We start from the raw sequence: 27,524 nt of genomic DNA on the forward strand, positions 1-27,524 counted from the left end.
TTCTCTTAGCAAAAAAAAAAAAAAAAAAAAAAAAAGTCTGACTCCGAAGACAATAATCCCGATTGCTGGAAAACCATGCCTAAGTTTTGGGAACCGCATGGCCCGTGTGTAGCGCCTCTACAGCTACAGACGCGAGAGCGAGCGAGCAAGCCTGCCGCAGCCGGCAAGTCGGGGACGGGGCCTCGCGGGCGGAGGCGGCCTACATGTCGTAGAGCCGGAGCTGCTCCTGCACGTCGCCGTCTGTCATCTCCCCAAACGTCTCCTTGTTGTCCTTCATGAGCTTGAAGATGGCCTCCAGCTGCTCCTTCTGCACTCTGTGGGGAAGAGAGGGGACAGAGGAAGAAGGTGCTCGGGGGCCCAGTGCAGGGGGCCGCCCAGCGCGTCCGGGGCTGGGGCGCTCCCCTCTCGGCTGGCGCCGCGTCTGCTTTCCGGGACAGCAAGAAAGTTAAACTGAAGCCAGATCCACTCAAGACACACGAGCTGGTTGGGCCGAACGGCCTCAGCCCGAAGGTTCTAAAAGCGGGTTCTAAGTCTGGGGTTTTCCCTGCAGGTCTGGGGACCCACGTGACCCTGAGAGTTCCTGCGCCCCTGTTTCCCCATGGGTGCCTTTTGAGCTTAGATCTCGCGTGACCCGGGACGTAACGGGGAGAGGGCTGTTTCTGTTCGGTGGCCGGAGAACCCACGAGAAACCATGTTAGCGACAGCCTTTTAGAAGGATGAGGACGGAAACCGTTACCAGCTGGGAAGCAGGGAGCACACGGAGGTGTGTATGGAGGCTTGACCAGGGGCAGGGTTGGCACGGGGTCTCGCTGCCCGGAGGAAGGGGCGCCTCTTCCTACTTTGCACATATACCTTATGGCCAGCGGGCGCCCTGAACTGGCCTGCACACAGGCCTGCGAGTGAAGGGCTCTTATCTTTTTCTTTTTTTAAGTTCTTATTTATTTATTTTGAGAGAGAGAGAGAGAATGAGCAGGGGAGGAGCAACGGGAGAGGGAGAGAGAGAATCCCAAGCAAGCTCTGCACGGTCAGCATGGAGTCCGACGCCGGGCTCGAACTCGCGAAGCATGAGATCATGACCTGAACTGAAATCAAGAGTCGGAAGCCCAGCCGACTGAGCCACCCGGGTGCCTCTCAAGGGCTGCTGTCTTTAAGAGGCTCAGCCACCCCATCTGACCAGCACGGGACAGCTCCCAGGGGCGCGAGTGTTGTGAAAGGCTGGGGTGAAACCGCAGCAGGAATCAGGGCTCGGGGCCAGTCTGGGGCCTGTTCCCGCTCCAGGTGCTGGCAGTGAGGCTGGTCCTGAGGTTTCCCTGCTCACCGGCCCTCCCTGCGGCCGGCTCCGCTTTAGACGCCACACGGCAGAGCTTCGGCACGGCCTCCGGCCACCCAGCACCCATAGCGCTGCCCGGGGCGGGGTCCCACCGTCTGGTCTCGTCCCACCAGACTCCTTCGGCGGTGACCCCTGATCTCCCATCCAGCAGGTGGTTTCCTGGCTAGAGCAGCATCTAGAAGCTGAAATACTCAAGTCCCAACTCCCCGCCTCTCTTCGTCGCCCTGGGAACTGTGATTTCTACGGTCCGTTTTCCTGTCCTGCCATAGGTGTTCTGTACCCTCCAGTCCGACAAAAGCACTGGGAATGGAAAGGGTGTGTGTTGGGCTCCCTGGATGGCATCACAATCCCCCCGCCCCGAGTGAACGCAAATTCTCAGGTATTTTCGCCGGCCGCGGCGCTCGGGCAGTTTTCGCAGACATAGGACTTGTACTCTGCTAGAGGGTCACGGGCATCAGAATGAGACCTCAAATTCTAATGGGTTCGAAGGACATGATTTCTTAAAAGCAAAGCGAAACTGAAAAAACACACGGTCACCGAGATCATCTACTCAAAGTTTATTGGGCTGAACAAAGGCTGAATACACAGATCCAAGCCATCAGGAGGACGTGAGGCTTGGGGCCCACGAGCCATGTTCAGAAAGATTCCAGACAACTAACTAGCTAGGTAGCTGACCCGGAGGGAGGCAGTCCCCCGCTCACGGTGTCATTAAGATCCCAGTCTGGACAAGGCCGTCGTATTGCGTGTGTGGGGACCTGGGTGCTAACAAGACAGCATCTACCTGTCAGGTCTCGGTGTGGCTGGTGTTCTGTCCCGCGCTCCGTCCCTAAACCTAAGGTTCGAGGCCCAGAGGAGAGGGTCACTGGGAATGCGACACGGCCTAGGGGTTGACATCCCGGCCTTCCATCAGATGGCGATCGTTTTTCTAAAAAACTTACTGCTTAAAAAAATGTTGTAACCAACACATCTAAAAACTGCACATTAGTCTGGTGTAGTATAAACGTCGTCCAATATAAAATTCCAAGAAACGGATCTGGGACTGCTCTGCTTCTCTCACGAAATTCTAACTTATCTATGAAACCTTCTAGGAAAAGGCATAGTCGAGAGATCTATTTCAAGCAAACTATTATTATTGCTTCTGCCAAAGCGAAGGTGGGGATTCGGCCGAGCTTGATAAGAGCGTCAGTGAAAAGGCTTCTTTTAGCAACAAGAGGGCTGGATTCAAGCCTCCTCGAAATGAAGAGTCAGGGCAACCGCGAATCTCTAGCCGACGCTGGTTCCCTGCCGCCCCGCCGTCGATATAGCATCTCTCACCCCCCCCCAAACAACCGCGCCCGGAAGGGGGGCATGGGTCCCCGGGGAGAGGAAGACAAGACCACCCCTAAGCCAGCCACTGAGCGCCGGCGTCTCTCCCTCATTTGCCTGACACGCCTCCAAGTCTTTCCCGGGTTAGGCGTCAGTGGAGGAAAAGGCAGGGGCTGGGGGGCTGGAATGCAGCCACATGGTTTTAAAATGACAAGGTGGCTGCCACTGGCCATATGACAGGTGTGAAGGGTGTGTGGAGAGCTGGGTTCAGTGATACGAAAAATCAAAGTCTACGAAACCCTTGCTTAACCGAGCCATCCGCGCCAACAGGGAGGAACGCATCTCCCCCGGGGGTGGGGGGCCAGGGCGCCCCCTGGCATCCTCCCTGCCGAGGGACGGGTCCTGACGGAGGCTCTAGGTCCCAGCGGGTTTATGTTGGCAAGAGGCACCCGGGAGCCCGCGTGGCTCTGCTCTGGGGATTTCCATTCTAGCGCTCAAGCTTTTAAGATGTCAAAGGGAAAAAGCCTTTAGCAGGAGGCTAAGGATAACTTCATTATTCTTCGGTTCTGTAAAGAGAAATAGGGAGAAAAGATCATTTATTTTACTCCTTCCATCTTGCAAGTATCACGGGGCGGGGGTGGGGGCGGGGAGGAAAGGGGGGCATCGGGGACGACGGGGGAGGACGTTTGGAGTTGCAGAAGCCGGGCTGGACACTGGTTTCTCAGACACGGGGTAAGTTTGCTTCTCATCACCTGCAGCAAGACAGTCTGTCCCCCAGAGCGTGGCACCGTGGCAGCCCGCCGACCCCCATTCTGCGTCCGCGAGGCACTTAGGCAGAGGGGGCCCCCGCATCTAGGCAGTTGGGCAGGGCAGACGTCTGGACAGATACTGGGTGCTCCGGATCTTTGGCTATGTGCTTCCCTGGGGCCCTCCCATCCCGCTCTTCCTATTCCCACTGGCTAGGTTTTGTCCCCGCCGGGGACACTGGCACCCTAGGATGTGTGCCCACACCGTCTAAACAACACCCAGCAAGCAGCCCACAGACTTGATGAGGGAAGAGGGGACGATTTTGTCCCTCTGGCGCCCTCTTCTGGAGGTCAGCGTCGCTCATGTTTCTAGACCTTCACTCGGGCAAAGCCCTCACGGACACACCGGGTTGCAGACACGGGAATATCCCACAGCCTGGGTTCCTCCGGCCGCTCTCGCCCTTCCCTGTTATGCTGAACAAAACACCTTCCACTAGAGTCGTGTCCACACCCAGAAAGGTCAGGACATTGCCGAGGATCTTCAGAATGGAGTGGGTGCTGGGGTCCCAGGTTCCCATCCATCAGAGCCACTTTCCTCTGGACCGGAAGGTGGGACGAACGGATGGCATACAAGGACAGGTGTGGCCAGGGGTGCTTTTTTTTTTTCTTTTTCCTGCCAAGCCTCCAGCTTCACTAGCTCTGGGAGCGGGGAGGAGCGGTCCGCGGCCTGCAAACCCGCCAGCCCAGCTACACCCTGAGGCTGGATGGGGCGCCTCCCAGAGGAGCTTCGGTGCGAACGCACAGTCCCCCAGCCCGGCATGGCAGTGCCGAGGATACCTGTGAGCCCTAGGCCCCAGGGGACACCTCGGAGGAGGGGGTGCAGCCAGTGAGAAGCGGGCTCATTCTTGGGCAGCAGCTGTCTCTGGATTTGCAAACCTTACCATTTCCGACCCCTCGGGCAGAAGGAACCTGACCCGCGGGCGATTCTAAGGATGGGAATGTCCGTTTAAACACGCGGAAGAACAATCCGCGGTCTTGACTTTAGTCCTGCTTCCTAAAGGCCGTGTTCTGAAAACGTATAAAGTGAGGCTTTGGGGGATGCTGGATCGTGGGACCACTAAAGATCCGGGCTCTGGATACGGCTCTGTTGGCTGAGGTGATAAATTTCACGTCGGGGACTTACAGCATTTATTTGTGAACCAGCTTGCAACTCGACTGGGACCCGGAGTGCCAGGAAAGGAATTAGAAACAGGCAGAGTTTGGTCGGAAAGAATCTTGACAGGCAGAGAAGGGAGCAGGCTTTTCGCTGGCCTGGGGTTTCAGCGGTTTGACAATAATATGCCTGTTCTCTTCCATCCTGGGATTCCAGGGCCGTCTCCTAGACTCAGCTGGGACCAGAGCTACCTCGCACCCGTCGGCTCTCTCCCAGGCCACACGGGAACCACCGTGCTGTAGATGAAAAGACAAAGCCAAACCCGCCAGCCTCTGCAACCCCAAGCGTGGCCATGCAAGGAACAGAAGCAGCCGTTAAGAGGGGCGGCGCGTCAAGGGGCCCCATGCAGTGCCGCGTGAGCTGGCTGCGCGCGCGCAGGGGCAGGAGGGAGCAGGCACAGGCAGGCTCGTCCAACAGCCGCGGGGAGCATGCTGGGGTAGGGCGGTAATGAAAATGAACATGAACTCCAGCTCCACCCTTCGAGGACGGTGTTTAGCCCCTCAAGTTGGGGCGCAGCGGTGATGACCACAGCCTACAGATGAGGAGAGATCGCCCCCTTCACCCCAAGAGCGACACCCGGGGCGCGGTCTCCACCGCACGGAATAGCCAGGTGTGAACTGGTATACGACAAGTCCCCAAAGACTCCGTAGCGAAAGGAAAGACCCTCCTGTCTAAACATAGCAGAGAAGGGACTTTCCCTCCCCATCGCCAAGGTCCCAGCTCGGAGCCCAGCGACAGCGGCCGTCTGACCCCTGGCCCGAGGCCTGGCATCCATCCCCTAACTGGTCCTTCCTGTTCCAGTGGCTCCTCACATCCTCTGAGCACCGGGAACCAGGACCTCAGCTCCGTCCACGGGGACCTTCGAGAGCCCACAGGTGCACCCAGCCCTGCCTATCCTTAATCCCGGGGCTGAGAAATGTTTCTGTAAAGGGCCCGATACGGACTCTTTTGGGCTTTGTGGGCTTTCTCACTCCGGCCACAGCAGCGCAGAAGCCACCACAGGCCACAGGAAAACCAGAGTGGCCGTGTTCTGGTCACACTGAGCATAGTGACCAGGGCTGAAGTCGGCCACCCCTTCCTCTGAGCCGAAAAACCCGCCTGTCCCACAACTTGGGAGCCCGGGGTTTTTGCCACACGAGGTTTTATCAGCTGCCTCACCTTCTTAGGGCAGGACCAAAGTGGCAGGGGGACAGCCAGCGGGTTTCCCCGCAGCCTCCCTGGTCCCCAGGGGAATGACAGTTCTGCCCAGCCTCACAAGGGGGCGCTAGCTCCCCGCCAGCTGGTCCGTGAGGCCCACGGGGGACGCGTGTTCACTGGGCTCCCAGGACCCTGCAGCCCTGGGAGAGGGGCCTGGTCACCCAGCGACCCCCGTGCTGGCGAAGAACGAGGCGGCTGGGTGCTCGGTGCGCAGAATGAATTAATTGGTTATGAAGGCGGCGGGGGGGATGGGGGAGGTTTAGACCACGCCAGTCATGTTGGGGACACATTAACAGACAGGAGGGGGGAAGCACCAGTGGTCTAAGAAGTCCGTCTCCTTACCAAAAGGATTTGCAAGATTATGTGTGGCTCAGGACCTAAGGAACGTGCTACAGGGAAGTGAGGTCAGAGGTCAGCTCAATCCTGAAATATAAAGGCAGCAAACCGGGTCACACCCACAGGCAGTGTCACCAGCACGGAGGAGTGGGGGGGGGCTCCCCTGGAGGCCAGGTCCCCCTGTTCCGGGTCCTCCTCCCGCTGGGCCGACACCGCCACCCCTCCGCCCCCGGGGAAGAGCCTTCCAGGCCGGCTTTGGAAGAAGCGGGGAACAGCTGCAGGAAGGGAAATGCGGGTTCTCGTGGACAGAGCGGCTTCTGACTTTTGAGGGACCCTGAGTGGTGTGGCCAGTGGCAGTGAAAGGGTGGCTGAGTTATGCAGTCTGGAAAAATAAACCCTCCTGTCCCCTGTGACCCGAGAACCGCAGCTTGTGCTAACGAGCGGGCGGTGGTCACCACAAGCCTGGGCTCCCGTTTAGGTCCCGCTTGAACCAAAGCACGCCAGCAGGCTCCAGGCCTGGAGACCCCGGGGCTGGGGGTCAGACCCCCGGTTCTCCCTTCCCCAGCTGTCCTGCTGTTTCCAGAGCGCTCCTTGGCACGCTGGCGGGACGGAGCGCAGAGGATCCGCGGAGGTTAGCCCGCGGGTGTGCGGGGGGTGTGCGGCGGGGGTGGGGGGCGCTTGACTCTAAACCTGGGGCGCTACACGGCTGCCTCGGCCTCCGAGCTCCACGGAGCAGAACAGATACAGAAGGAAGGCGGCCGCTGGGCGAGGAGGGGCCGGAGGGGAGCGGCCAGAGAGATGAGCAGGAAGAATCGAGCTCTGTCCTGAAGTGACAGATTGGTTCTGTCATGAACTCTATCTGGTCCAGGCTCTTCCCCGGCATGGCATCTCGCTTTTTCCCTCTGCAGCGGGGCGGGGTGGGGCAGGGGAGGGGCTCAGCGGGTCCTCCCCGAGCGCCCCGAGGGGACCCTCTCCAGGGGAGTCGAGCCCGGCTGAGTGGAGGCAGGACAGACAGATAGGAAAGAAGCCCTGAAACGAAAACAAAACGGAGGGTGGCGGGGGGTGGGGGCAGGCAGCTGGCCCGAGGCTCAGCTCGCCTCCTCTCCTGGCCCCCGAGGGCAGGGGCCAGACAGCCCTGGCTCGTCCGAGAGGAAGGTGTGCGGCCTACCTCTGTTCTTCCTCCAGCTCCTCTTTGGTCATCATCTTCTTGTACTGGTTACCCCGCAGCTTCCCGGGGCTGTATTTAAAGGAGAAGACCTCTCCCCCTGCAGGGAGGAGACGGGGAAGGGGGTAAGAGCTGGCGCGTGGGACTGGGGGGGGGGGTGGTGCTGGCGCCTCCCACAGACTCCGAGTCCCTCCCCGCCCCCCCCATCCACCCCGGTGACCACGCACGTGCTGCCCAGGCCTCCGAGAGGGCACCTGCGACTTTTCTGTTCGACTGGCAGGGCTCCCTCCCACACTCTTTCCATGAAATCCCACAGTGACTTAGGGACTCGAAAGGGGGATACAGAGACAAAAATGAGATAGTTGGAGAGAAATCAGTCCCCCTCCCCAAACGGTATGGCTCCAGCCACCAAATGCTGGACCCCTCCCCCAAGGCAGGGTTGAGCCATCCACAGAGCTGTCTGGCAAAGGCTCCCGCCAAGCCGCTGCCTTCGAGGACACTCTACCCTCGTCATTGAAGCCGCGCCCCCCCCACCCCCATTACCGCTGTGCGAATTACATCAGACCCAGCAGGCTGGGCCAAGGTGCTGGGCTCCCTGCCTCTCCTCGGGTCCCAGGCCCGGAGGGTGGCACGGAGACTCCTGATCCTTCTGCCGAGGTCCTCCAGGCTCTGGGGCTTGGGGGATGCCCGCCAGCTATCAGAAATCTGAAACAACGCATCCAGCTCACAGGAGTGACGTGGGATCTTTCACACCGTGTTGAATTTGGGCATCCAAACCGGTGCCTAGTACTGAATAGGTGTACCGGGATTTGCCAGTCCCCGAGAGCAGACTCCTTAGCCGCCTTAGAACAAACAACCTCGAGGCCCGATGAGAGGGCACGCCAGAGGTCTGGACAGAGAAAGGCAGGAATGTGCGACAGGGAGCCAGGGCAGGTGCTGAGCAGAGGCTGCCAGGGCGGAAGAGAAAAGAGCTTCAGAGCAGAGCCCTGGGCTGAGTATCGGAGGGAGAGAGCCCCCCGCCCTGGGAATCGATGGCCGATGGCCATAAGTGGTCCTTCAACCCAGCAGGTGTAGGGCAGACGGCCTGGGGCCTGGGGCGCCCCAGGGGCTGTGGCCTTGCCTTAGGGAGAAGTTCCTACATTAGTACTAGGATTCATGGGCTCTTTATTCTTTCTGCAGACATGAAGTGAGCTCTCTGCTAGGTGCTGGGGGCTTAGCCGTGAGTCAAACGGGCAGCAAGCCAAGATAAGTAAAATACAGCGTTTGACGCTGGTCATGAGGGCTCTGCAGAAAGAACAGGGGTGTGGGAGGCAGGGAGGGGGCTGCTTGGAAGTTTCACTGGAGATGGGGTGGGGGTGGCATCGGGAAGGGTTTTGCAGATGATAGTCGAAGGGAGCAAACCCTGTGCTGTCTGGGAGACGGATCCGGTAAAGCAGGGAGGCCAGCGGCACTGGGTGGCAGAGAGAGGGGCCAGGCCGCGTGGTCGGGGAGGGGGGGCTTGGTTCTTCCTCCGGGTGAGACAGGGCTTGGGGCAGAGACAGGGGAATCCGTTCCCACCCCCCCCATCCCCACCCCCCACTGGAGACCCTGGTCCCCGCCGGCCAGCTCTTCGGGAACACAGCTCAGGCTGACAAACCAAGGGCTGGGTCCTTGGGGACCGCAGGATCAGGGGCTCCCAACAGCACCAGGTATGGCCTGCCTGCGTCTGAGGATCTGGGTGCTTTGCTGAGTAATTCCGAGCCCCTGTCTGAGGGGCCTGGGTCCCTGGTTGCCAGCAAAGCCCTGAGAAGCCTGCCTTCGGGGCGGAATCACACAGAGCTGCGGTCTCAGACTGAGCTCACCGACCAACGCACCAACCACCAACAACGACGCTCGCTCTGGACCTCCAAGAGAGGCAACAAAGAAACCCAATTACCCTCAACGTCAAGGTCATTGTGTTGCTCTGTTTTAGAAAAATAGCGATTTTAATTCTGCCAGCTGGGTGCTGCTCAAGGTTTCAATTTACGGGGCAGGTCGGATGATTTTATGTTTTCCGAGCCAGGCAGAACGAACGAACGAACGAACGAACATCCGTCCGGAAAAGCTGTTCCCTTAATCACATCGCACGTGGCATACCGAGTGATCCGCGGCCGCGTCCAATCCAGCCAGACCAGGGGGTTTCGATGTGAGAGCCTCCCGGGGAGGAGGACTTCTTGCAGCCTTGTGTGACTGACTCACCAATTTGCTTAGGAAGGGCATCTTAGCGACACTAATCAATTAGCCTGGGAGCTGAGCTGCTCGCTGCCCTGCCGAGGGCCTGGGGGCCCACTCTTCTTTCCTCTGACAGCTGGGGCCATAGCCCTCCCCTCCCCTCCCCTGCCTTGTCAGAGCTGGCAGGTGGCGGCTGGGGGCTGGGGGCCGTCCAGGGGCAGCAGTCAGATAAGGAGGGAGGGCCCAGTGATGAGGCACAGGGCTGGGGGTGGGGCTAGTGAGCCTCCCCTTGTCCTGGCCAAGGGGCCTCCAGGGGACTCGGCTCCTGCCCCTTTCTGTGTCCCCAAGTCACTAACGGGACCCCCACCTCTGGCATCCCTGCAGCCACCTGGGGCCACGAGGCAGGGACAGACCCCAGGGCCACAGTTCCCGTGCGTCTCTAACCCCCAGATGATGGAGAACTAGGAGAGCAGGGTCCCCCCCACCGGGCTCCCCAGCTGCCTGCCCTTCCCTCTTCCCCTGAGGCAGTACTGACAGAAGCCGCAGCAGCCTGTGGGGCCTCAGTGGGGTGCCGGGGGCCCCCCAGCGCAGCCGCACCGCCAGCCCACACGCCCACACCAGCCGTGGTCACTGCATTCCTGCAACGCGTTCTTTCCACTGCCCCTGCCAGCAGTCGGCCAAAAGTCACAGCAACAGTCTTGCCTTTTGACAAATTGAGAACTACTTCGGACATACACGAATGCACGACCTCCGTGTACTTGCCGTGTAGATGAACAAATGTTGACATGTTGCTGTTTTTTGTTTTCTTGGCTTTTGTTTTTAAGTTTGTTTATTTTGAGGGGGCAGGAGGAGAGAGAGAGAGAGAGAGAGAGAGAGAGAGAGAGAGAGGATCCCAAGCAGGCTCCGCACCAGCAGCTCAGAGCCTGACTCGGGTCTCGAACTCACAGACTGTGAGATCATGACCTGAGCCGAGATCAAGAGTCGGACGCTTCACCGACTGATGGAGCCACTCAGGCGCCCCTGATTTTTTGTTTGTTTTTAAGAAATAAAACACGACAGACCCAGTGGAGACCCACACCGTGCTTGGTTCTGCCTCTGTCCGTCCAGGGCACTGGCCCCCGGGGGTGCCCAGGACAAGCCCACCGCCTTCCACCCGCTCGGGTTCCAGCTGGCCAGTTTCCTTAACGCTCCCGGACACACCTGCTCCCTTCTCCTGGCCGGCCAGAGTCTGATGGCAGGGATCCCACTCACCATCTTCCTCCTCAGGCTCTGCTCGGGGTGGGTCCTCCTGGTCATCATGCTCCTGCTCCTCTTCCTGCAAGACAAAGAGAGAGTCAGCGCCCGGTGCCGGGAGCTCGACACGGTTTACTCGGATACCGCCACCCAGGCGTCCCTGACCCCTTGGTGAAAGCGACTTGACCCTGGCCCCCGGGCAGGAGGGATGCGCCACAGCGGTGGGGGCACTGGAGGCCGGTGATCGCCTTGGGGAGGTAGGGCAGTGGTGGGCAGAGCGTCAGGAGAGGAAGGGGCCGCCGAGGGCCAGCCTGAGCCCACACGGCGCCGGTGCCTATCTGTTGGGCGTGGTCGGGAGGACCCTGGTGGGGGCCACGGTTAACCAGCAGGTGGAATCCGTATGATCCCCGAGCTAACGCTGTTTGGCCAAGACGATAAGGGCCGAGGTGCTGTGCTTTTGACCTTTGGACCTCAGTCTCTTTACCCTTTCTGGGTGGGTGCTGGCCAAAGCCTGTGGATGCCGTTTTTGGTAAGGGGACTGGGGACTCCCATCCCACACTCTGGGTGCGACTAAAGGCACCAGAGGAAAACTGGCGGGCCATCCGGGGCTGGGCCATCACAGAGAAGGTGCGTTCGCGGGCTCTGCCTCCCGGAACCTCATTCCTCCCGGTTCAGTGTCCATTTCCCCCACCTCCTGGAGGCCCGGCTCTCCCACGAATGGACTCAATAAACAGACGGCTGGAGGAGCGTCCCGAGATGGCCTTCTTGGGAGGAAGGAGTGACTCCAGCCTACAGGAATGCTGGGGGGCACCGGGACACGCGGCCCAAGGAGCTGTGATGGACAGCGGGCCGGCGGATCCGGAGACACCCCCGGTTTACAAGGGGGAGGCACACACGGAGTGAGCTCCCCGGGCGGCGAAGGCAGCAGGCCCAGGCCTCTGGGACTCGGCGCCCGGGGGGGTGCAGCCAGGGTGGCGGCCTCAGCAGGGGCAGGGAGGAGCAGCCGCAGAGCGGAGGAGCTCTGTCCCTCACGGCAGAGCGAGCGAAGCTGGGCTGCAATTCTGCACGAGCCCAACCGCGGGTCGTGAGTGGCAAACCCTGGAGGGCCTTGACTTTCTGTCGCTCACAAAAGGCAGCCAGGGGGAGCCGGGAGCAGGGCTCTCCATTCAGTTTCCATCCAGCTCAGCGCCAGATGTGAGCGATGTTGCCCAGAGCGCAGGTCAGTACGTGGCGCCTGGGTGTCCAGATGCCCCGAGAAGTTTGCCCAGCAAAGCATCTTTGTGGCTGTGGGGAGGGGGCGGGGGCAGGCCCCTTCGGGGGAGGCAGGGTAAGGAGACACCCCTGTGACCCAGCACACCCACTGCTAGGGACCTGCTCTGGACTGGAAAACCATCTGTCCGGGTTTTTCTACAGTGACTCTGATTTTGTGCCGCAGAAACCAATCCAAACTGGAAACCACTGGAATGTTCATCCTTAGAGTTCCAGATATTTGGTTAACATGTTCACCAAAATATTAACAGGTTGAATATATCACAGCACACACACACCATGCATCAGTGTGCATTAAAAAGGAGGCAGCCGGGGGCGCCTGGGTGGCTCAGTCTGCGGGGTGACCGACTCTTGATTTCAGCTCAGAACATGATCTCACGGTTCACGGGTTCGAGCCCCGCGTCGGGCTCTGTGCCGACAGCTCAGAGCCTGGAGCCTGCTTCGGATTCTGTGCCTCCCTCTCTCTCTGCCCCTCCCCTGCTCATGCTCTGTCTCTCTCTCTCTCAAAAATAAATAAACATTAAAAAATTTTAACAAGGAGGCAGCCATACACACTGATGTGAAAAATGCATCAGGACAAATTTCCAACGGGAAAAAGCAAGCAGCACAGTGTGAGAGGGGCCATCTTCTGGGTGTAAATATAAAACTGGAAATGCACATACATGCTCATAATCACCGAGAAAAAGTTTTCTGGAAGGACACACGAGACACTGTTAGTGGCTACCTTTGGGGAGAGGGGCTGGGGGAGGCAGCCTTTTGTTTTTATGTTACCCATTTCAGTATAATTTGGATTTTCTAATATGCATGGAGATACATGGATTTCTCTTAATATATTTTAAAAATGCTACATTTTTAAATGCTACGGTTCAATGGGTCTTTGAACTGTGAAATTGGTGATTTTTTTAAATGTTTATTTATTTTTGAGAAATGAGAGAGAGAGAGAGAGAGAGAGAGCGAGAGAGCACAAGTAGGGGAGGGGCAGAGAGAGAGGGAGACACAGAATCCAAAGCAGGGTCCAGGCTCTGAGCTGTCAGCACAGAGCCTGACGCGGGGCTCGAACCCGTGAACCGTGAGATCATGTTCTGAGTCGAAGTCGGACGCCCAACCGACGAGCCACCCGGGCGCCCCTTGACAGCTTGAACATGATTTTAAGGGGGGGGGGTGGGTCGACCAGCTCACCAAGGTGCCCGTGGGAGAGGACTCCTCTACCTGCCTATCCATGCAGACTCTGGCACACAAAGAGTTAAAATGAAAACCTTAGCCTTCAAATGTCAGGAAGCTAAGTATAAAAGGAATTTAAATAAGTAAATATTCAACTATGTGTATTGTAGCTCTGTAGCATGCGCATTTCTTAAGTTATTAAAACTTAAAACTGCACTAAGACTTTGGAGGTACCTCTGTAACCCAGAATTAAATTAAAGATAAATAGTGTTGTGTGTGTGGGAGAGATAAATAGATAGATGCCGTTATAAAATTTCCCGCGTGGGTCTGTGGCTTTTAAAATCGATTTTTTGGGGCGCCTGGGTGGCGCAGTCGGTTAAGCGGCTGACTTCAGCCAGGTCATGATCTCGCGGTCCGTGAGTTCGAGCCCCGCGTCGGGCTCTGGGCTGATGGCTCGGAGCCTGGAGCCTGTTTCCGATTCTGTGTCTCCCTCTCTCTCTGCCCCTCCCCCGTTCATGCTCTGTCTCTCTCTGTCCCAAAAATAAATAAATGTTGAAGAAAAAAATCGATTTTTTAGGGGCGCCTGGGTGGCTCCGTTGGTGGCGCGTCTGACTCTCGATTTCAGCTCAGGCCGTGATCTCACGGTTCGTGAGTTTGAGCCCCGCCTCGGGCTCTGCCCTGACAGCGTGGAACCTGCTTGGGATTCTCTCTCGGCCCCTCCCCTGCTCTCTCTCTCTCTCTTTCACAAAATAAACTAATAAATAAATAAAATAAAATAGATTTTTTTATTGCAGTCTTCATGAAGTCTGGAAAATAGTGCTGAATTGGCCACATGCTGTTTTCTGTCTGTGCAGAAATGCCCTTCCTTCAGAAGACGCCCCTCGAAGCCTCTGGGCCCTTCTCTCCTTGGGGAGAAGGGACGTCTGGTCCCAGAGCTGTGAGCCTGGGAATGTGTGTTGGGGGGGGGGCGATCGGGGGGCGCCTGGCTGTGGTTGTCCCCGAGGCCACTCCACCCCGGCCTTCCCCTGTCCGTGAGAGACTCAACTCCCAGTTCTGCGCAGGCTGACCAGCCAAGTTGCTGTCACCGACAGCCAGAGTCCTGACCCCTGTCATGGCCTCCTCACCCGCCACTTAGCAAGCCCAGAACACATCGATTTCTCTCGGGAGAGTGCTGCCTGCATCAGATGCCGGCAGGACGGCAGCTGGGGGATGGGTAGGACGCTGGAGTTTTCCACCTGTGCTTTGGGGAAGCACCCCAGGCCCACATGTTTATCTGGGCTTACTTAGTGGGCTTTTAGATAACATCATGATAATGGCAAGGATTCCATTATTAAACAGAACGCTGTGTATTGCATTTTGGCCTTATTTTATTAAAAAAAAAAAAAACGTGTACACAACAGAAAAACCCAAGTGCTGACACCGGTAATAAGATGGACAGGTCTCGTAAACAGTGCGATTGGGCCACAGATGGCCATCCTTCTGGACGGCGGTGGCCCTCCAGCCTCCGTCCAAGACTCTCTGCCTCAAGATGGTGAACTGTGGGGGCGCCTGGGTGGCCCAGTGGGTTAAGTGTCCGACTCTTGATTTTAGCTCAGGTCACAATCTCACAGTTTGTGGGTTCGAGCCCTCCACTGGGCTCTGCGCTGTCAGTGTGGAGCCTGCTTGGGGTTCTTTCTCTCCGTCTCTCCCTCTGCCCTCTCCCCCTGCTTGCACTCTCTCTCAAAATAAAGAAACATTAAAAAAAAAAAGGCAGTGAACTGTAAACTATGTGTATGACAGTGAAGGAAAGCAGTAAGGTGGAACCGTGTACCAAATGCTAGAACAGGGGAGCCTGGGTGGCTCCGTCGGTTGAGCATCCGACTTTGGCTCAGGTCATGATCTCGCAGTTCGTGAGTTCGAGTCCCGCATCGGGCGGGACTGAGGGGCGCAGCGAGGCCCCAGAGGGGACGCCAGGTGGGGAGCCTCGCGGCTTTTGCAGTGACTGGCTGGAGTCTGGTGTGACCGCAGGGGATCACGGGGGTCAGGAGGCAGGGCTCGGACCAGGAAGATCTTATAGGGAACAAGGCATTGAGGAGCCCCCAGCAGCTTTTAAATGGGGAGAAAGAGGAGGAGACCGGCATTTTTGGAGCAGGAAGTAGGAAGGCATGGTGAGGGCAGGATAGGAGGCAGGATGAACTTCCAGAAGGGGGGGGTCCAAGTGCAGGTGAGGGATGTAAGGCCTGATCTGGGAGGGTAAGGGACTCGGCCCTCAGCTCAGTGTTTGTCGAATGAATCAGCGAAGGCCTACCTGCATCTGGTTCGAGGCAATGCCCTGGGGGTCTCGAAGTCGGAACCCCACCCGTGGGCTTGCTCCCTGACACAGCTTGGCTAGGACCACGCCTGGGGCAGCATGACCCCGGCAGCTGCTCAGAGTGGGGACTGCCAGCCCACAAGAGCCCATCGCTGTGGATTTCTTCTATTTTTTTTTTTAAATGTTTATTTAATTTTGAAGGAGAGAGAGAGAGAGACAGAGTGTGAACGGGGGAGGGGGAGAGAGAGAGAAAGGGAGACACAGAATCCCAAGCAGGCTCCAGGCTCTGAGCCGTCAGCACAGAACCCGACGCGGGGCTCGGACCCGCCAACTGTGAGATCATGACCCGAGCCGAAGTTGGACGCTCAACCGACAGAGCCACCCAGGCGCCCCCACTGATGTGGATTTCTTGTCACTGCCCTTGGTCCCGAGAGTGACACATGGCACCTGTGTGTTGTAGACCGAATTATGTCCCTCCCCAAAGTCATATGCTGAGCTCCCAACTGCCAGTACCTCAGACTGTGACTACGTTTGCAGAGGGGGCCTTTAAAGAAGGAATTAAGTTAAAACAAGGCTGTGAGGGTGGGTCCTGCTCCAATCTGACTGGTGTCCTTCTAAGAGCAAATGTATAAGAAAAGGACACACAGGGAGACGCCAGGCGTGCGTGTGCTCGTGGAAAGGCCCCGGGAGGATGCAGTGAGAAGGTAGCCCCTGCAAGCCGGGGAGAGAGGCCTCGGGAGAGACGGACCCTGCCCCCCGCCTGCATCTCACAGTTCTGGACAAAGTAAACGTCTGTGTCTCAAGCCGCCCTAGCAAGCCAGTGTAAATCAATTTCGTGAAAGTTGTGAGTCGGTGACACCCTCGGAGACAGACAGCTGGCGTCACCCTGGCTGGTCCCCAAAGCAGTCCCAGGCGGGGAACCCAACCCCGTCACCTCCCTGACCAAGAGTCCCAGCATTTCGCTACTGGATAGAACCCGAGGGTTTTAACGCCACGTGGCCCCGGCCACTTTTCCTCCAGTGGAGGGATGGGTGGGGGGACAGGCAAAGCACAGGGGCCAGGGTCTCCCAGAGGCCGAGGGGGGGAGGCTTCTCGGAGCCAGTGCGAGCCTGCAGACAGCATGTTGCCTTTTATGGCTGCCCTGGCTGATCCAAGCCTGATGCACAGCGCGAGACAGAGACAGGGGTAGGGAAGAGACAGAGAGAGAGAGAGAGACAGAGAGAGAAACATCTCTCTGCCTGAGCAGAAGGCTCGGCCCTGGGGTCCCGCACACAGGCTCTGCTGGGACCCTGTGAGTTGCCACCAAAGCCAACTGGGCTGTGACCGCGGCAGGGCCCCTGGTTAATCCGGGAGTGATTTTAGAGGACCACGGCTCCGCCAGGCTGGGGGAGAGGGAGGCCTCACTTCCCTGGGGATGCCCGACCCTCCCTCCCCGGCAGCAGCCAACAGAGAGAGGGGCCTGCACCATTCCCCTGCACCTCTCCTCAGCCTGGGCAGCCCCACCCACCGCAGCGGCTGCAGGCTTCCCACGTGGGCACCGAGAACAACGGGCATCGTGCGGGCCCTGCCTCCCTCCCCCCCCCCCCCAGCTCCACTGCAGGCAGGGGGGGTGTGACGGTGCTCTCTCCCCTCCCAGAAACATGCCATTAGGCAATCAGGCTGCTCATCTTTTGCATTCAGAGGGGAGCAGCTGCGGGCGCAGACCTGGCGCCAGCTCCCGGAGCGCCTGTGCCGGGCGGGGAGGGTGGGGCCGGCAGAGGTCATGGTCACGGCGGCTCTCTCTCTCTCTCTCCCCCCGCCCGAACGTCCAAACAGCTCAGCCACCGCACGCCCAAGTGACAGCTCCAGGCAGGGGACCCTGTATTTGCGGCTGGATAAGGCGCACCCCTGAGCCAAGGAACTTGTGTCTTCTTATCTCAAACTGGCCCCTCTCAGCCTTTCTCTGTGGTCACGGCATCTTTGACACTTGGTCATGGCCCGGGAACGCTGATTCAAGCCTGCTGCTTCCTTTCTGCTCCCGCTTCTCAACCGCTGTCCCTGTCTCCCCGCCACGCCCCGTCCCCCCAAAAGCCCCTAAGATTCACCCTCATTCTCACGCTCCTACCAGTCGCTCGGTGCCTGAAACGGCACCGTTGTCCTTGACCTCACTCTCCCCTGACTCATTTGCTCTGAGAACACCTTAAAATGCCAGCTCGATCATGCTTTTTCCCCCCAGTAGAGCCCTAAAATGACGGCTGCCGGGTTCAATTCAAATATCCCCAGGCCTGTGAAGTTCTTCTTCTTCCTGATTCAGGGGCTCAGTCTCGAAGGCTTCCCGGGAAGTGCTTTCCTCTCCCACCCCCCGGGGGCTGCCATGGGAGGGCAGGCTGGAACTTAGGGTCCCCCTTGGAACCAAGGCCTCGGGTATGTGATCTCGGGCATTCACCTCTGGGTGCTCCTCCTTCCTTTGCGCGGGGTCCTTTGAGGTCACAGAATCCGGGGAGGATGGTCTTGAGCTCAGTTTTTATCTTGCCCTCAGTGGGCAGACCCCTGGAGCTTTGTGGTGGGAACTGAGGGGATTGCTGTGAGGAGGGGCAGGGGAATAGAGGGGCTGAGACCTCCACCCAGGGCAGATCTGCTTTTGCTTTATTCACTGGGCTTCCATTTAAGATTGAAGAAGAAAAAAGGTATCTAGCGCCTTAAAAAAATTGTTTTTCATGTGTTATTATTTATTTTTGACACAGAGAGAGACAGAGCGTGAGCGGGGGAGGGGAAGAGAGAGAGGGAGACCCAGAATCCGAAGCAGGCTCCGGGCTCCGAGCTGTCAGCACAGAGCCCGACGCGGGGCTCGAACCCACAATCGTGACCTGAGCTGAAGTGGGACGCTTAACCGACTGAGCCACCCAGGCGCCCCCTTAATTTTTTTTTTAATGTTTATTTATATTTGAGAGAAAGAGACAGAGTGCCAGCGGGGGAGGGGCAGAGAGACAGAGACAGAATCTGAAGCAGGCTCCGGGCTCTGAGCTGTCAGGACGGAGCCCAACGCGGGGCTCGAACTCACCAGCTGTGAGATCATGACCTGAGCCGAAGTCGGCCGCTTAACCGACTTGAGCCCCCCAGGTGCCCTGCTAGTGCTTTTAAAAATGTGAGGAAGCCACTGTGGCTTTGACCTAATTCAAAACCCTATAGCTGATAAAACCTTTGATGAAAGTTCTCCAGTGTGTTTGAACACTTGTAGCCTCGGGGAGCTCACTACCTTACAGAGCCGTCTGCCTCTTTGGGGCATCCGGGGGCAGGAAGAGAAATGGCCTCTGCCTGCTGCCCAGGCCAGTCCTACGAGGAGGTAGCATTGCCTCCTGGCAGGGGCTGCCCCGTTCCTTCTCTTCGTTGTTCCTGCAGTTTATAAATTCCACAAGCATGTGGTGGGTGCTCCTGTGTGCTGAGCCCGCTGTAGGAGCTGGGGGTGTGGCCGTGACCATGGCAGGCAGGGACCCTGCTCTCCGGAGCCGACATGCCGCTTCGGCAGACAATGCGTGCTGACATAAGGGATGACCTCAGACCCTGTGGAGTGCCGTGAAGAAAGCCCGATAGAATGGCGTGCTGGAGCAGGGGTGGGGGACTTCTATCCGCTAAGGTGCTCAGGCGCCAGACCCTGGAAAGGCAAGGGGGCAGGAGCAGTCATGTGAAGGTCTAGGCCAGGGAGGGTCCGCCGGGCAGAGCGGAGAGCAAATCCCAGGGTCCGGATGGGGGGCAGGCCGGGTGTGTCTGAGAGCTGGGAAGGCGGCCGTGGCTGCAGAGAGGAGGCAGGGCGGGCCGCAGGGCCGAGGCAGGAGTTTGGAATGTATTCTGTGCCACCGCAGGGCTTAGAGCAGGAGAGCGTGAGGGGCCCGTTTCCAGGTTATAAAGATCGCGCTGGTTGTTGGGTGGAATGTGGGCGGCGGGCTGGAAGCAGGGGGAGCCGCTGAGAGGTTCCTGCACAGCCCAGAGGAGCCGCGGACTGCCGGAGCAGCCTGGAGTGGAGAGGAGGGCCTGACGTCAGGAGGAGGTATCCCACAGGTAGAGGCGACAGGACTTGCTGATGGAGTGACTTCAGGCCAGAGGGAAAATGAGAAAACAAGACTTGTGTGGGCTTTTGGCCTGAGCAGCTTGGGGAGCCATGGAGGAATTCTGAGCAGGTGGTGAAGGACGCTGGGGGCGGGGAGGGGCCGAGGGCACCCCTTGGGCAACAGAAGTCAAGAGCACTAGGGGCGCCTGGGTGGCTCGGTTGGTTAAGCGTCCCACTTGGGCTCAGGTCACGATCTCACGGTTTGTGGGTTCGAGCCCCGCGTCGGGCTCTGTGCTGACGGCTTGCTCAGAGCCTGGAGCCTGCTTCGGATTTTGTTTCCCTTTCTCTCTGCCCCTGCCCTGCTCACACTCTGTCTCTCTCAAAAATAAATAAACATTAAAAGAAGAAGAAGAAGAAGAAGTCAAGAGCACTTAACAGACAGGGCCGTGTCGGGTGCTCACTGGACAACCACAGGCCAATGTTGAGGAGGCAGGAGATGGGGCTCAGGAAGAGGCTGGGGGGAGGGGGGGTGGGCAGTGGTCAGTGTGTTCCAGAGGCAGCAGCGGCGATCCGGGTCCAGAGGTGAGCTCTCCACTTGATATGGGCATGAGCTTGACCAGCGTGGACCAAGAACAAAGGAAGAATACTGGGTAAGATGCTGACTCAGGAAGCGGGGATGGGGGGGGAGACAGGGCGAGGAGGGGAGAGACTGAGACCCAGCGTTCACGTTCCCAGCACACAATACCCGGGGGCGTGGAGGAGCCAGGCTGCAGGGCCAAGTTCAGCCATCCAGACTAACAGGGCCATCCTGGACTCCGACCTCATATCCCAAATGAGGGCACATCACAAGCCCTAAACACACTCTCTTGCTCAGATGGCCAAGCACGCCAGATCCAATCCTCCCAGATGAACGGCTTTGGCATCGTTCCTACAAAGAGGATTTGGAGGACATCAAAAGCTTCATTAAAAAAAAAAAAAAAAAAAAAAAACCACCCAGAGGCACCAGCCAGCATTCTCCCCTTATCAGCAAGGATTAGGTGGAATTCTAGTGTCTACATTGCGGGATAAATAGAGACGGTTATGCACAGCGAGAACCCGGGGACAGAATCAGAGCTGGGAGCACAGGATGAAATGAAACCACCGTGCAGGGGGACCGACCAGGCTGAAGAATTCTGACCACGACCAGCTTTAAGGATAATAGCACAAGACAGGTGGCCGGTGTTTAAAATGTCTAAGGAGGCCTCTGCACCACAGGCAGAGAAACTGGTTTCAGGCTTCATGAAGAATAAAGATACAAATGGTTGGACCCCTGGAGCAGGGTTTACTGATCTGGACTGGAGGTGCTTGCTTGTCTTGGGATTGCTCTCAGATTCTGAGTCCTCAGCAAATAAGCATCTGGCCAGGAGAAACACTATTAATACCGAGGTCACAGAATTAGGTCCTTGCTGAGAACGTGCCCAGGGGTGTCTCAGCCAGAGGTCACGTTGGCCAGACCAGTGTTAACAACGTGTGCTAGGAATTTTACTTGCAAATATGAAACCCACGCGTGCACACAGATAATCGTGGACCGCCAAGCGCTCTAAGAGATATCAGAGGTGGTTTTCGTTCAAGCCTTTCAGTTTGGGGAAACCGAGGCCTAGAGGCACAGAGGTTAAAGGACGTCCCCCCCCCCCCCCCAAGTCCTACCTACGGCTATTCAGAGGCAAAAATATTAGGTAAACAAGTACCGTGCATTGTCACGCTGGGTTTCCTTGGGACCATTTAATCTCACTTGTTATTCTTTAGCCATTGTGGCCAGGAGAACGCGACTGATACTTCTCCCTTCCGGGTGGGAGGGGAGTGGCATCCTGCTGCAGCATCCCAGGCTTCCTTTTCGGTTCTCACCAAGCGGCAAGCAGAAAGAGTGTCAGCAAGGCGCTCGGTCTGTGCACAGCACGACCCTCGTAGGGGTTTCTGAACCCCATCGAAGTCCTGATTCATTCACCTGTCCCTAATGGTGGCAGACCAGGTGTGGTCAGACTCCGGCTGTTCCAGAAAGGCAGCTTTGTCTCTTAAGACATGTTCTTGGGGCGCCTGGGCGGCTCAGTCGGTTGAGTGTCGGCCTCTTGGATGCTTGATTTCGGCTCAGGTCATGATCCCAGGGTCGTGGGATTGAGCCTGGTGTCAGGTTCCATGCTGAGTGTGGAGCCTGCTTAAGATTCTTTCTCGGGGTACCCGAGTGGCTCGGCTGGCTAAGGGTCTGACTCTTGGGATTCTTGATCTTGGCTCAGGTCATGATCCCTCGGTTCATGGGATCGAGCCCCACATCGGGCTCTACGCTGACAGCGCAGAGCCTGCTTGGGATTCTCTCTCTCCCCCTCTCTCTGCCCCTCCCCCACTTGTTCTCCCTCCCTCTCTCTCTCTCTCTCAAAATAAATAACTAAACTAAAAAAAAAATTAGGGGCGCCTGGGTGGCTCAGTCCGCTAAGCACCCGACTTCGGCTCAGGTCATGATCTCGCCATTCCTGAGTTCGAGCCCCACATCGGGCTCTGTGCTGACAGCTCGGAGCCTGGAGCCTGCTTTAGATTCTGCGTCTCCCTCTCTCTCTGCCCCTTCCCCGCTTGTGCTCTGTCTCAAAAATAAAAATAAACATTAAAAAAAATAATAATGAAGGATCTTTCTAAAAAAATTTTTTTAAAAAAAGATCCTCCCTCCTTCTGCCCTTCTCCTCCACTTGCAAGTGCTCTCTCTCTCTCTCTCTCTCTCTCTCTCTCTCTCTCTCTTAAAATATATATATATATAGAGAGAGAGAGATTCTTTAAAAATTTACCACCTCCCACTACGTAGAAAATTCTGACAGCTGAATTTTCTGTGTGCAAATAAGACTATCTCCGAAAGCTGGGGCGCCTGGGTGGCTCAGTCGGTTGAGCGTCCGACTTTGGCTCAGGTCACGATCTCACAGTCCGTGAGTTCGAGCCCCGCGTCGGGCTCTGGGCTGATGGCTTGGAGCCTGGAGACTGCTTCCGATTCTGTGTCTCCCTCTCTCTCTGCCCCTCCCCTATTCATGCTCTGTCTCTCTCTGTCTCAAAAACAAATAAAACATTAAAAAAAAAATTATAAAAAAAAGACTATCTCCGAAAGCAAGAACAAAGTTGAGCCATCGGGAAAGCCCCTGGACTTCTTTCTCACATGGAAGAAGACTTCTGAGCTGAAATGACTTTACAGAAGATACCGTCTTGCACTACCGAACCCTGGACTCTTGTCTGCAGCTCGGCACGACCCCCCAATGTGATGGTATTTGGAAGTGGGGCCTGTGGGGGTCACCAGTGTTGGATGAGGTCCTGAGAGTGGGGCCTCCATGATGGGATTATTGTCCTTATAAGACGAGGAAGAGACCAGAGAGCTCTCTCTCCACCACGTGAGGACACAGCAAGGAGGTGGTTGTCCACAACCAGGAAGTGGGCTCTTACCAGGAACTGAATCGGCCGGCACCTTGATCTTGGGTTCGCCAATTTCCAGAAGTGGGAGGAATAGATTCCTAGTGTATAAGTCACCCAGCCTATGGCATTTTGTTTTAGCAGCTCGAGCTAAGACAAGATTCCAAAGTGAGCAATTGACAGATATCTGTCTCGCCCTCCACTGGCTGGGTTCTGTGCCTTTGCTGAGAGAACAGAAAGTGGGGCCATGTCGGCATCACGAAGGTCAGGACGGATGATGGTGGAGGGGATTCACATGCTCCTAAACCATTCTGTGGTCTCTGGTGGGGGGGGGGGGCGTGCAGGACACAGCTGTGGTGACAAGGATGGTGAGGGTAGGGGACACAGCATGGACCTAACAGCAGGAACACATCAGAGGTGAACCAGGGGGGTGCCTGGGGGGCTCAGTCAGTTAAGCAGTTGACTCTTGATTTCGGCTCAAGTCGTGATCTCACGGTTCACGGGTTCAAGCCCCACATTGGGCTCTGCGCTGGGGGTGCGGGGCCTGCTTGGGATTCTCTCTCCCTCTCGGCCCCTCCCTCTCTCGTGCTGTCTCTGTCTCTCTCAGAATAAATAAAACTTTAAAAAAAGAAAACAAAAAAAAAAGGAGGTGAACCCGGGCCCCGCCACACGGTGGGGACAGCCAGGTAAGGCTGTGCAGCCCAGTCAGACCCACACCGCCCGAGGGTCTGAAAAACCAAGCCCCGTCCTGAGAAATTCCCCACTGGGTTTCTTTTTTTTTCCAACACTGTATTTTTTTGTAATTCAAGTATAATTAATATGCAGTGTCATAAAAGTTTCAGGTGCCCAATATAACGATTCAACAATTCTATAAGTTTCCCGGTGCTCATCAAGTCTCCAACACTGTATTTTGAGAAATTCCAAACGTACAGAAAAATTGGAAGAATAAAACGATGAACAAGGTACTCACGTACCCTTCACCTAGATTCACCGATTATTAACATTTTGCTGTCTTTCCATTTTCTCTCCACGTACACACCCACCTTGCGTGTGTGTGTGTGTGTGTGTGTGTGTGTGTATAACGATTAGCATCATGATACGTTGACCCCTGAACGACACGGGTTTGAACTGTGTAAGTCCACTTATAGGCGGATTTTTTCAATAAATACAGTAAATGCAAAAAAAAAAAAAAAGAAGAAGAAAAAAGAATCACTCTATGTTATTCCTAAATGTTTAGGCATGCGTTTTTCTAAGGACAATGACATATTTCCACATAATCACAACGCCAGCATCACGCAAGAAACTGTGGTGGATACAACAAAATAATCTAATAAACCATTCATTTGAAACATATCCCAGTTATCTCCAAGATGTTCTTTATGGCTCCCCACCCCCACCCCCATCCAGAACCCAATCAAGGATCAGGCATTCCGTTTGTCTGTCTTGTCTCTTTAGTCTTCAGTCTGGCAGAGTGCCCTTGCCTGTTCCGTGTTTAGTGATACCGTCCCCACTCGGTTGCTGAGCAGAGCTAGGACCCGAGCGCCAAGAAGTCTGAGTTCTGGCCCAGACTTCACTCTAGTACCATCTGAGTGACCCCTGACTTTCACCTTGACCACTGTTTGGGAACCCTACGACGTAGTCTTGCTGGAATCCACGCCTCTGTTGGGTAAGAAGCCTGGTAATCCTAAAATTGCAACTTATACATCAGCACCAAAGAGCACTGTTTCCTGGCCTTAAAAGGGACCGGCTCTGGTTCGTGACATTGTTGGCCACCGTTCTCTGTGAGGGAGTGGCAGGCCTGTCACGCTTCCTCAGCTGCCCACCCCTACACTCGCCCCAAGGAGACATGACAAGAAAGAGGTTCTAACAATAGAGCTCTGCCCAATGCCCAGCCTCCCTGCCCTGGCCGGTTGCTCACCCCCCATTTCTTCAGTGGCTGCCCGGTGTCTCGGGCCATCATGCTACTTTGCTCCCCGCAACCGTGGGGACGCTTCCCAGTGAACCACAGCCACAGTGAAAGGCCGCTTCCCTGGGCTCTGGATCCTTCTCAATAATCAGCTTTGTGAGTCAAAGGAAGCAGCTGCCCTGAACCTCCCAGGCCTGGCAGGGCAGAAGGACGACTGGATCAGAACTGCCATTAGTTAGCAAGGTGGCTGTATGCCCCCAGCCCCCATTTCCCCAGGGTCCTTCCACCCGCTCTCCAGGCTCGGCAATATGATAATGAGAAGTCTGTTTCCAGCCAATTTCTTAACAGCTTCTTCCAGGGGTAATCCCACCACTAAGAAGGCAGAGTAGTGGGGACAGTGATAGGTGTCCCCCCCCCCCCCGCCCCCAGCACCTGATCCCGGGGCCTGAGGCACGGCAATGATTTAGTGTTTGCCAGCTGGAGTTGATGGGGGCTGGGCAACTCAGCAACGGTTGGGGACCTGAACCTACAAGGGAAGGCAGGAGCTCCGAGTGAGGAGACTGACTTCAACATAACCCTCGCGTCGGGATGATCTCGGGACAGGGTGTCGCAGTGGGAGGACGGCCTCTCAGGGTCATCTGGCAACTGCCCCGCATGTGAACCCCTGTGATGAGCTTTGTCCTTCAAGGCGCCCACTCCCCCCCCACAGGACGAGCATTTTCCAGACAGAGGCAAATTGTGCTCTGGCTGCTACTGACCATGGGCACCGGGCCCATCCCACTAGGATCTCGAATTGCTGAGGGTCCCCAGGCCTTGCAGAAAGCTCTCTCCTGGGTGCTGTAACCCAGAGGGTCAAGACATGACTGGATGCCACAATCAGGCGCTGCAAACTTCAGTCTAGAACTTGCTGCTGAGTGATAAAGGGCCACTGTGGGAGCAGGGCTTGCTGAGGGCAAGTGGCTGAGAATAGCCCGTACGCCTCTCCTGTTCCCAGGAAGCCGTGAGCGCAGGCAGAATCCCAGATACGGGAGCAAACCTAACAAATCAGCACAGGTCCAAACCCTACCTGCCATCCTCATGGATGAGGTCAGCAAGAACAGCAGGGCCTCCATTAAAGCGGAGTCCCTGTCTTCCTTGGGCCGGATGCAACAGCCCTGGGCAGGCTGGTTAGAATCCGCTCTAATGACACAATTAGTCACCCACTTTGTCAAACAAAGCGCCTGCCTGCTCAGAGGGGTCCGGCACACTTACTCAGCAAAGAGAAACCCCTTGGCCCAGCCTCACTGCCTTCTCCCCTCGAGGGTTCTCTCCAGTATAAACCACCGCGTCCAGCAGAATTCAGAATGGGCACTGACCACACACTGACAAGGCACTAAAGCAGCCTGGTCACGCTTTCTACTGCTCTGGCCATCCTCCCTTCCAAGAAGAGGAGCTGGGAAGTTAATTCTGATGTGGGCCCTGGGTGGGAGCCTACAGGGGCCCAGGGAGGAGGAAATCCTGGGAATGTGGGTTTTGTGCCTCGCCAGCAGGTTTCCAATGTAGAGACAAGCACTGGGAAAAGTGTATTTCTTGGTGGGTGAGAGCATATCTCTCTGGGTATCCTGAAGCAAGGCGGCACCGTCAGGACAGAGCTGAAGGACCACAGGGAGTGAGGCGTGGGGCAGTCGCAGGAGGCTCAGCACAGGGGTGCTCAGCTGTGCTGTAGGGGGGCCTTATCTTGCCCCTCCATTCTATAAAGGCCAGGCTTATCTGCAACCCCCGGGGAGATGTGCCAAAGCACGTGTGCAGTTTGAAAACGACAATAAAAATGACCGCAATTGTGTGGTGCTTTTCCCATCGGCCCCACCCTATGCGCTTCACCAGAGACATCACTGACTCTGGAGTCTGGATTTCAAATTGGCTTAAAAAAAAAAAAAAGCCAGCTTTCCTTCCCCCCCCCTCCAAGTATGACTATTTTTTTCTTTATCGAGACAACTCTCATTACTGCAGACCTTGAAATGTGCCACATGCACGTGGATGTGGGGACCCGTGGGCCGGGGGGGGGGGGTGAGGTGCGGGGTGAGGGGTGGGTGTGACCCGCGCGGGGTGGGGCGGGAGCCGCGGCCGGCCGGCCGGGAAGAGAAGATCGCCAGCGGAGCACCCAACTCCGACAGCCTCGTCGCTCGGCGACACTTCTGGGGGAGGCGGGCGAGTTTGCCGGCGGGGCCCTTCCTCCCTGCCGGCCGCGGGCTCTGCGCTCCCGGGGACGGCCCGGCCCGAGGCTGGGGACCCGATCCCCCGCCCCGCCCGAGCCGGGAGACGGAGGGGGCGGGGCCCCGGGGTGGGGAGGGGGCGCCCGGGAGGACCGGGTCCGTACCTGCCTGGCCTCGGCGGCCTGCTCCTCCGCCTCCGCCTCCGCCTCCGCCGGCGCCGCCGCGCGCTCCCCCGGGCCCTCGAGCTCCCCCGGGTCCTCCGGCGCGGCCGCCGGCTCCGGGGCGCAGGGGCCGGGCGGCGCGGGGGTCCCGGGGGCCTCGGCCGGGGGCGCGGGCTCCGGGCTCGCGGCCGCCCCGCGCCTCACCAGCAGCCAGGCGAGCAGCAGCGCCAGCGCCGTGGCCAGCGCGGGCAGCGCGGCCAGCAGTTCGGCCGGCGCCTCCATCGCGCCGCGGCCGCCGGAGTGCCAGCCCGCGGGGACCCCGAGGGAGCCGGCCGCGCCCCGCCCGCGCCCCGCCCCGGGGCGGAGCCCCCGCCGCGCCCCGCCTCCCC

At 57.5% G+C, this 27,524-nt stretch overlaps 1 protein-coding gene across 3 annotated transcripts; it reads right to left on the reverse strand.

The window, feature by feature from the left end:
• Positions 1-27,455, reverse strand: MXRA7 (matrix remodeling associated 7). 3 transcript variants are annotated; one of them, XM_023244061.2, is made up of 5 exons: positions 27,139-27,453; positions 10,734-10,797; positions 7,296-7,392; positions 6,134-6,214; positions 1,873-3,201 (listed from the first exon to the last, which is right to left on the reverse strand). In XM_023244061.2, exons 1-4 carry the CDS (start codon positions 27,415-27,417, stop codon positions 6,181-6,183), a joined length of 474 nt encoding a protein of 157 aa, XP_023099829.2. In that variant the 5' UTR covers positions 27,418-27,453; the 3' UTR covers positions 1,873-3,201; positions 6,134-6,180. The 3 variants fall into 3 exon arrangements, with proteins under 3 accessions (XP_023099828.2, XP_023099829.2, XP_023099830.2); XM_023244060.2 differs by lacking the exons at positions 1,873-3,201; positions 6,134-6,214 and adding an exon at positions 1-314 and having other exon boundaries at positions 27,139-27,447; XM_023244062.2 differs by lacking the exon at positions 6,134-6,214 and having other exon boundaries at positions 27,139-27,455.
• Positions 27,456-27,524: the final 69 nt, after the last annotated feature.

Source organism: Felis catus, chromosome E1 (genome assembly GCF_018350175.1).
Source record: "Felis catus isolate Fca126 chromosome E1, F.catus_Fca126_mat1.0, whole genome shotgun sequence".
NCBI classification, from domain to species: Eukaryota; Metazoa; Chordata; class Mammalia; order Carnivora; family Felidae; genus Felis; species Felis catus.

Excerpts from the sequence above, each read along its gene's own strand:
- MXRA7 (XM_023244060.2), bottom strand. The coding sequence starts at position 27,417 with ATGGAGGCGCCGGCCGAACTGCTGGCCGCGCTGCCCGCGCTGGCCACG. Across the intron at positions 7,393-10,733 it reads AGAGCCTGAGGAGGAAGATG|GGGGAGAGGTCTTCTCCTTT; the intron begins GTGAGTGGGATC and ends TCCTCCCTGCAG. Across the intron at positions 315-7,295 it reads GAGCTGGAGGAAGAACAGAG|AGTGCAGAAGGAGCAGCTGG; the intron begins GTAGGCCGCACA and ends TCTTCCCCACAG.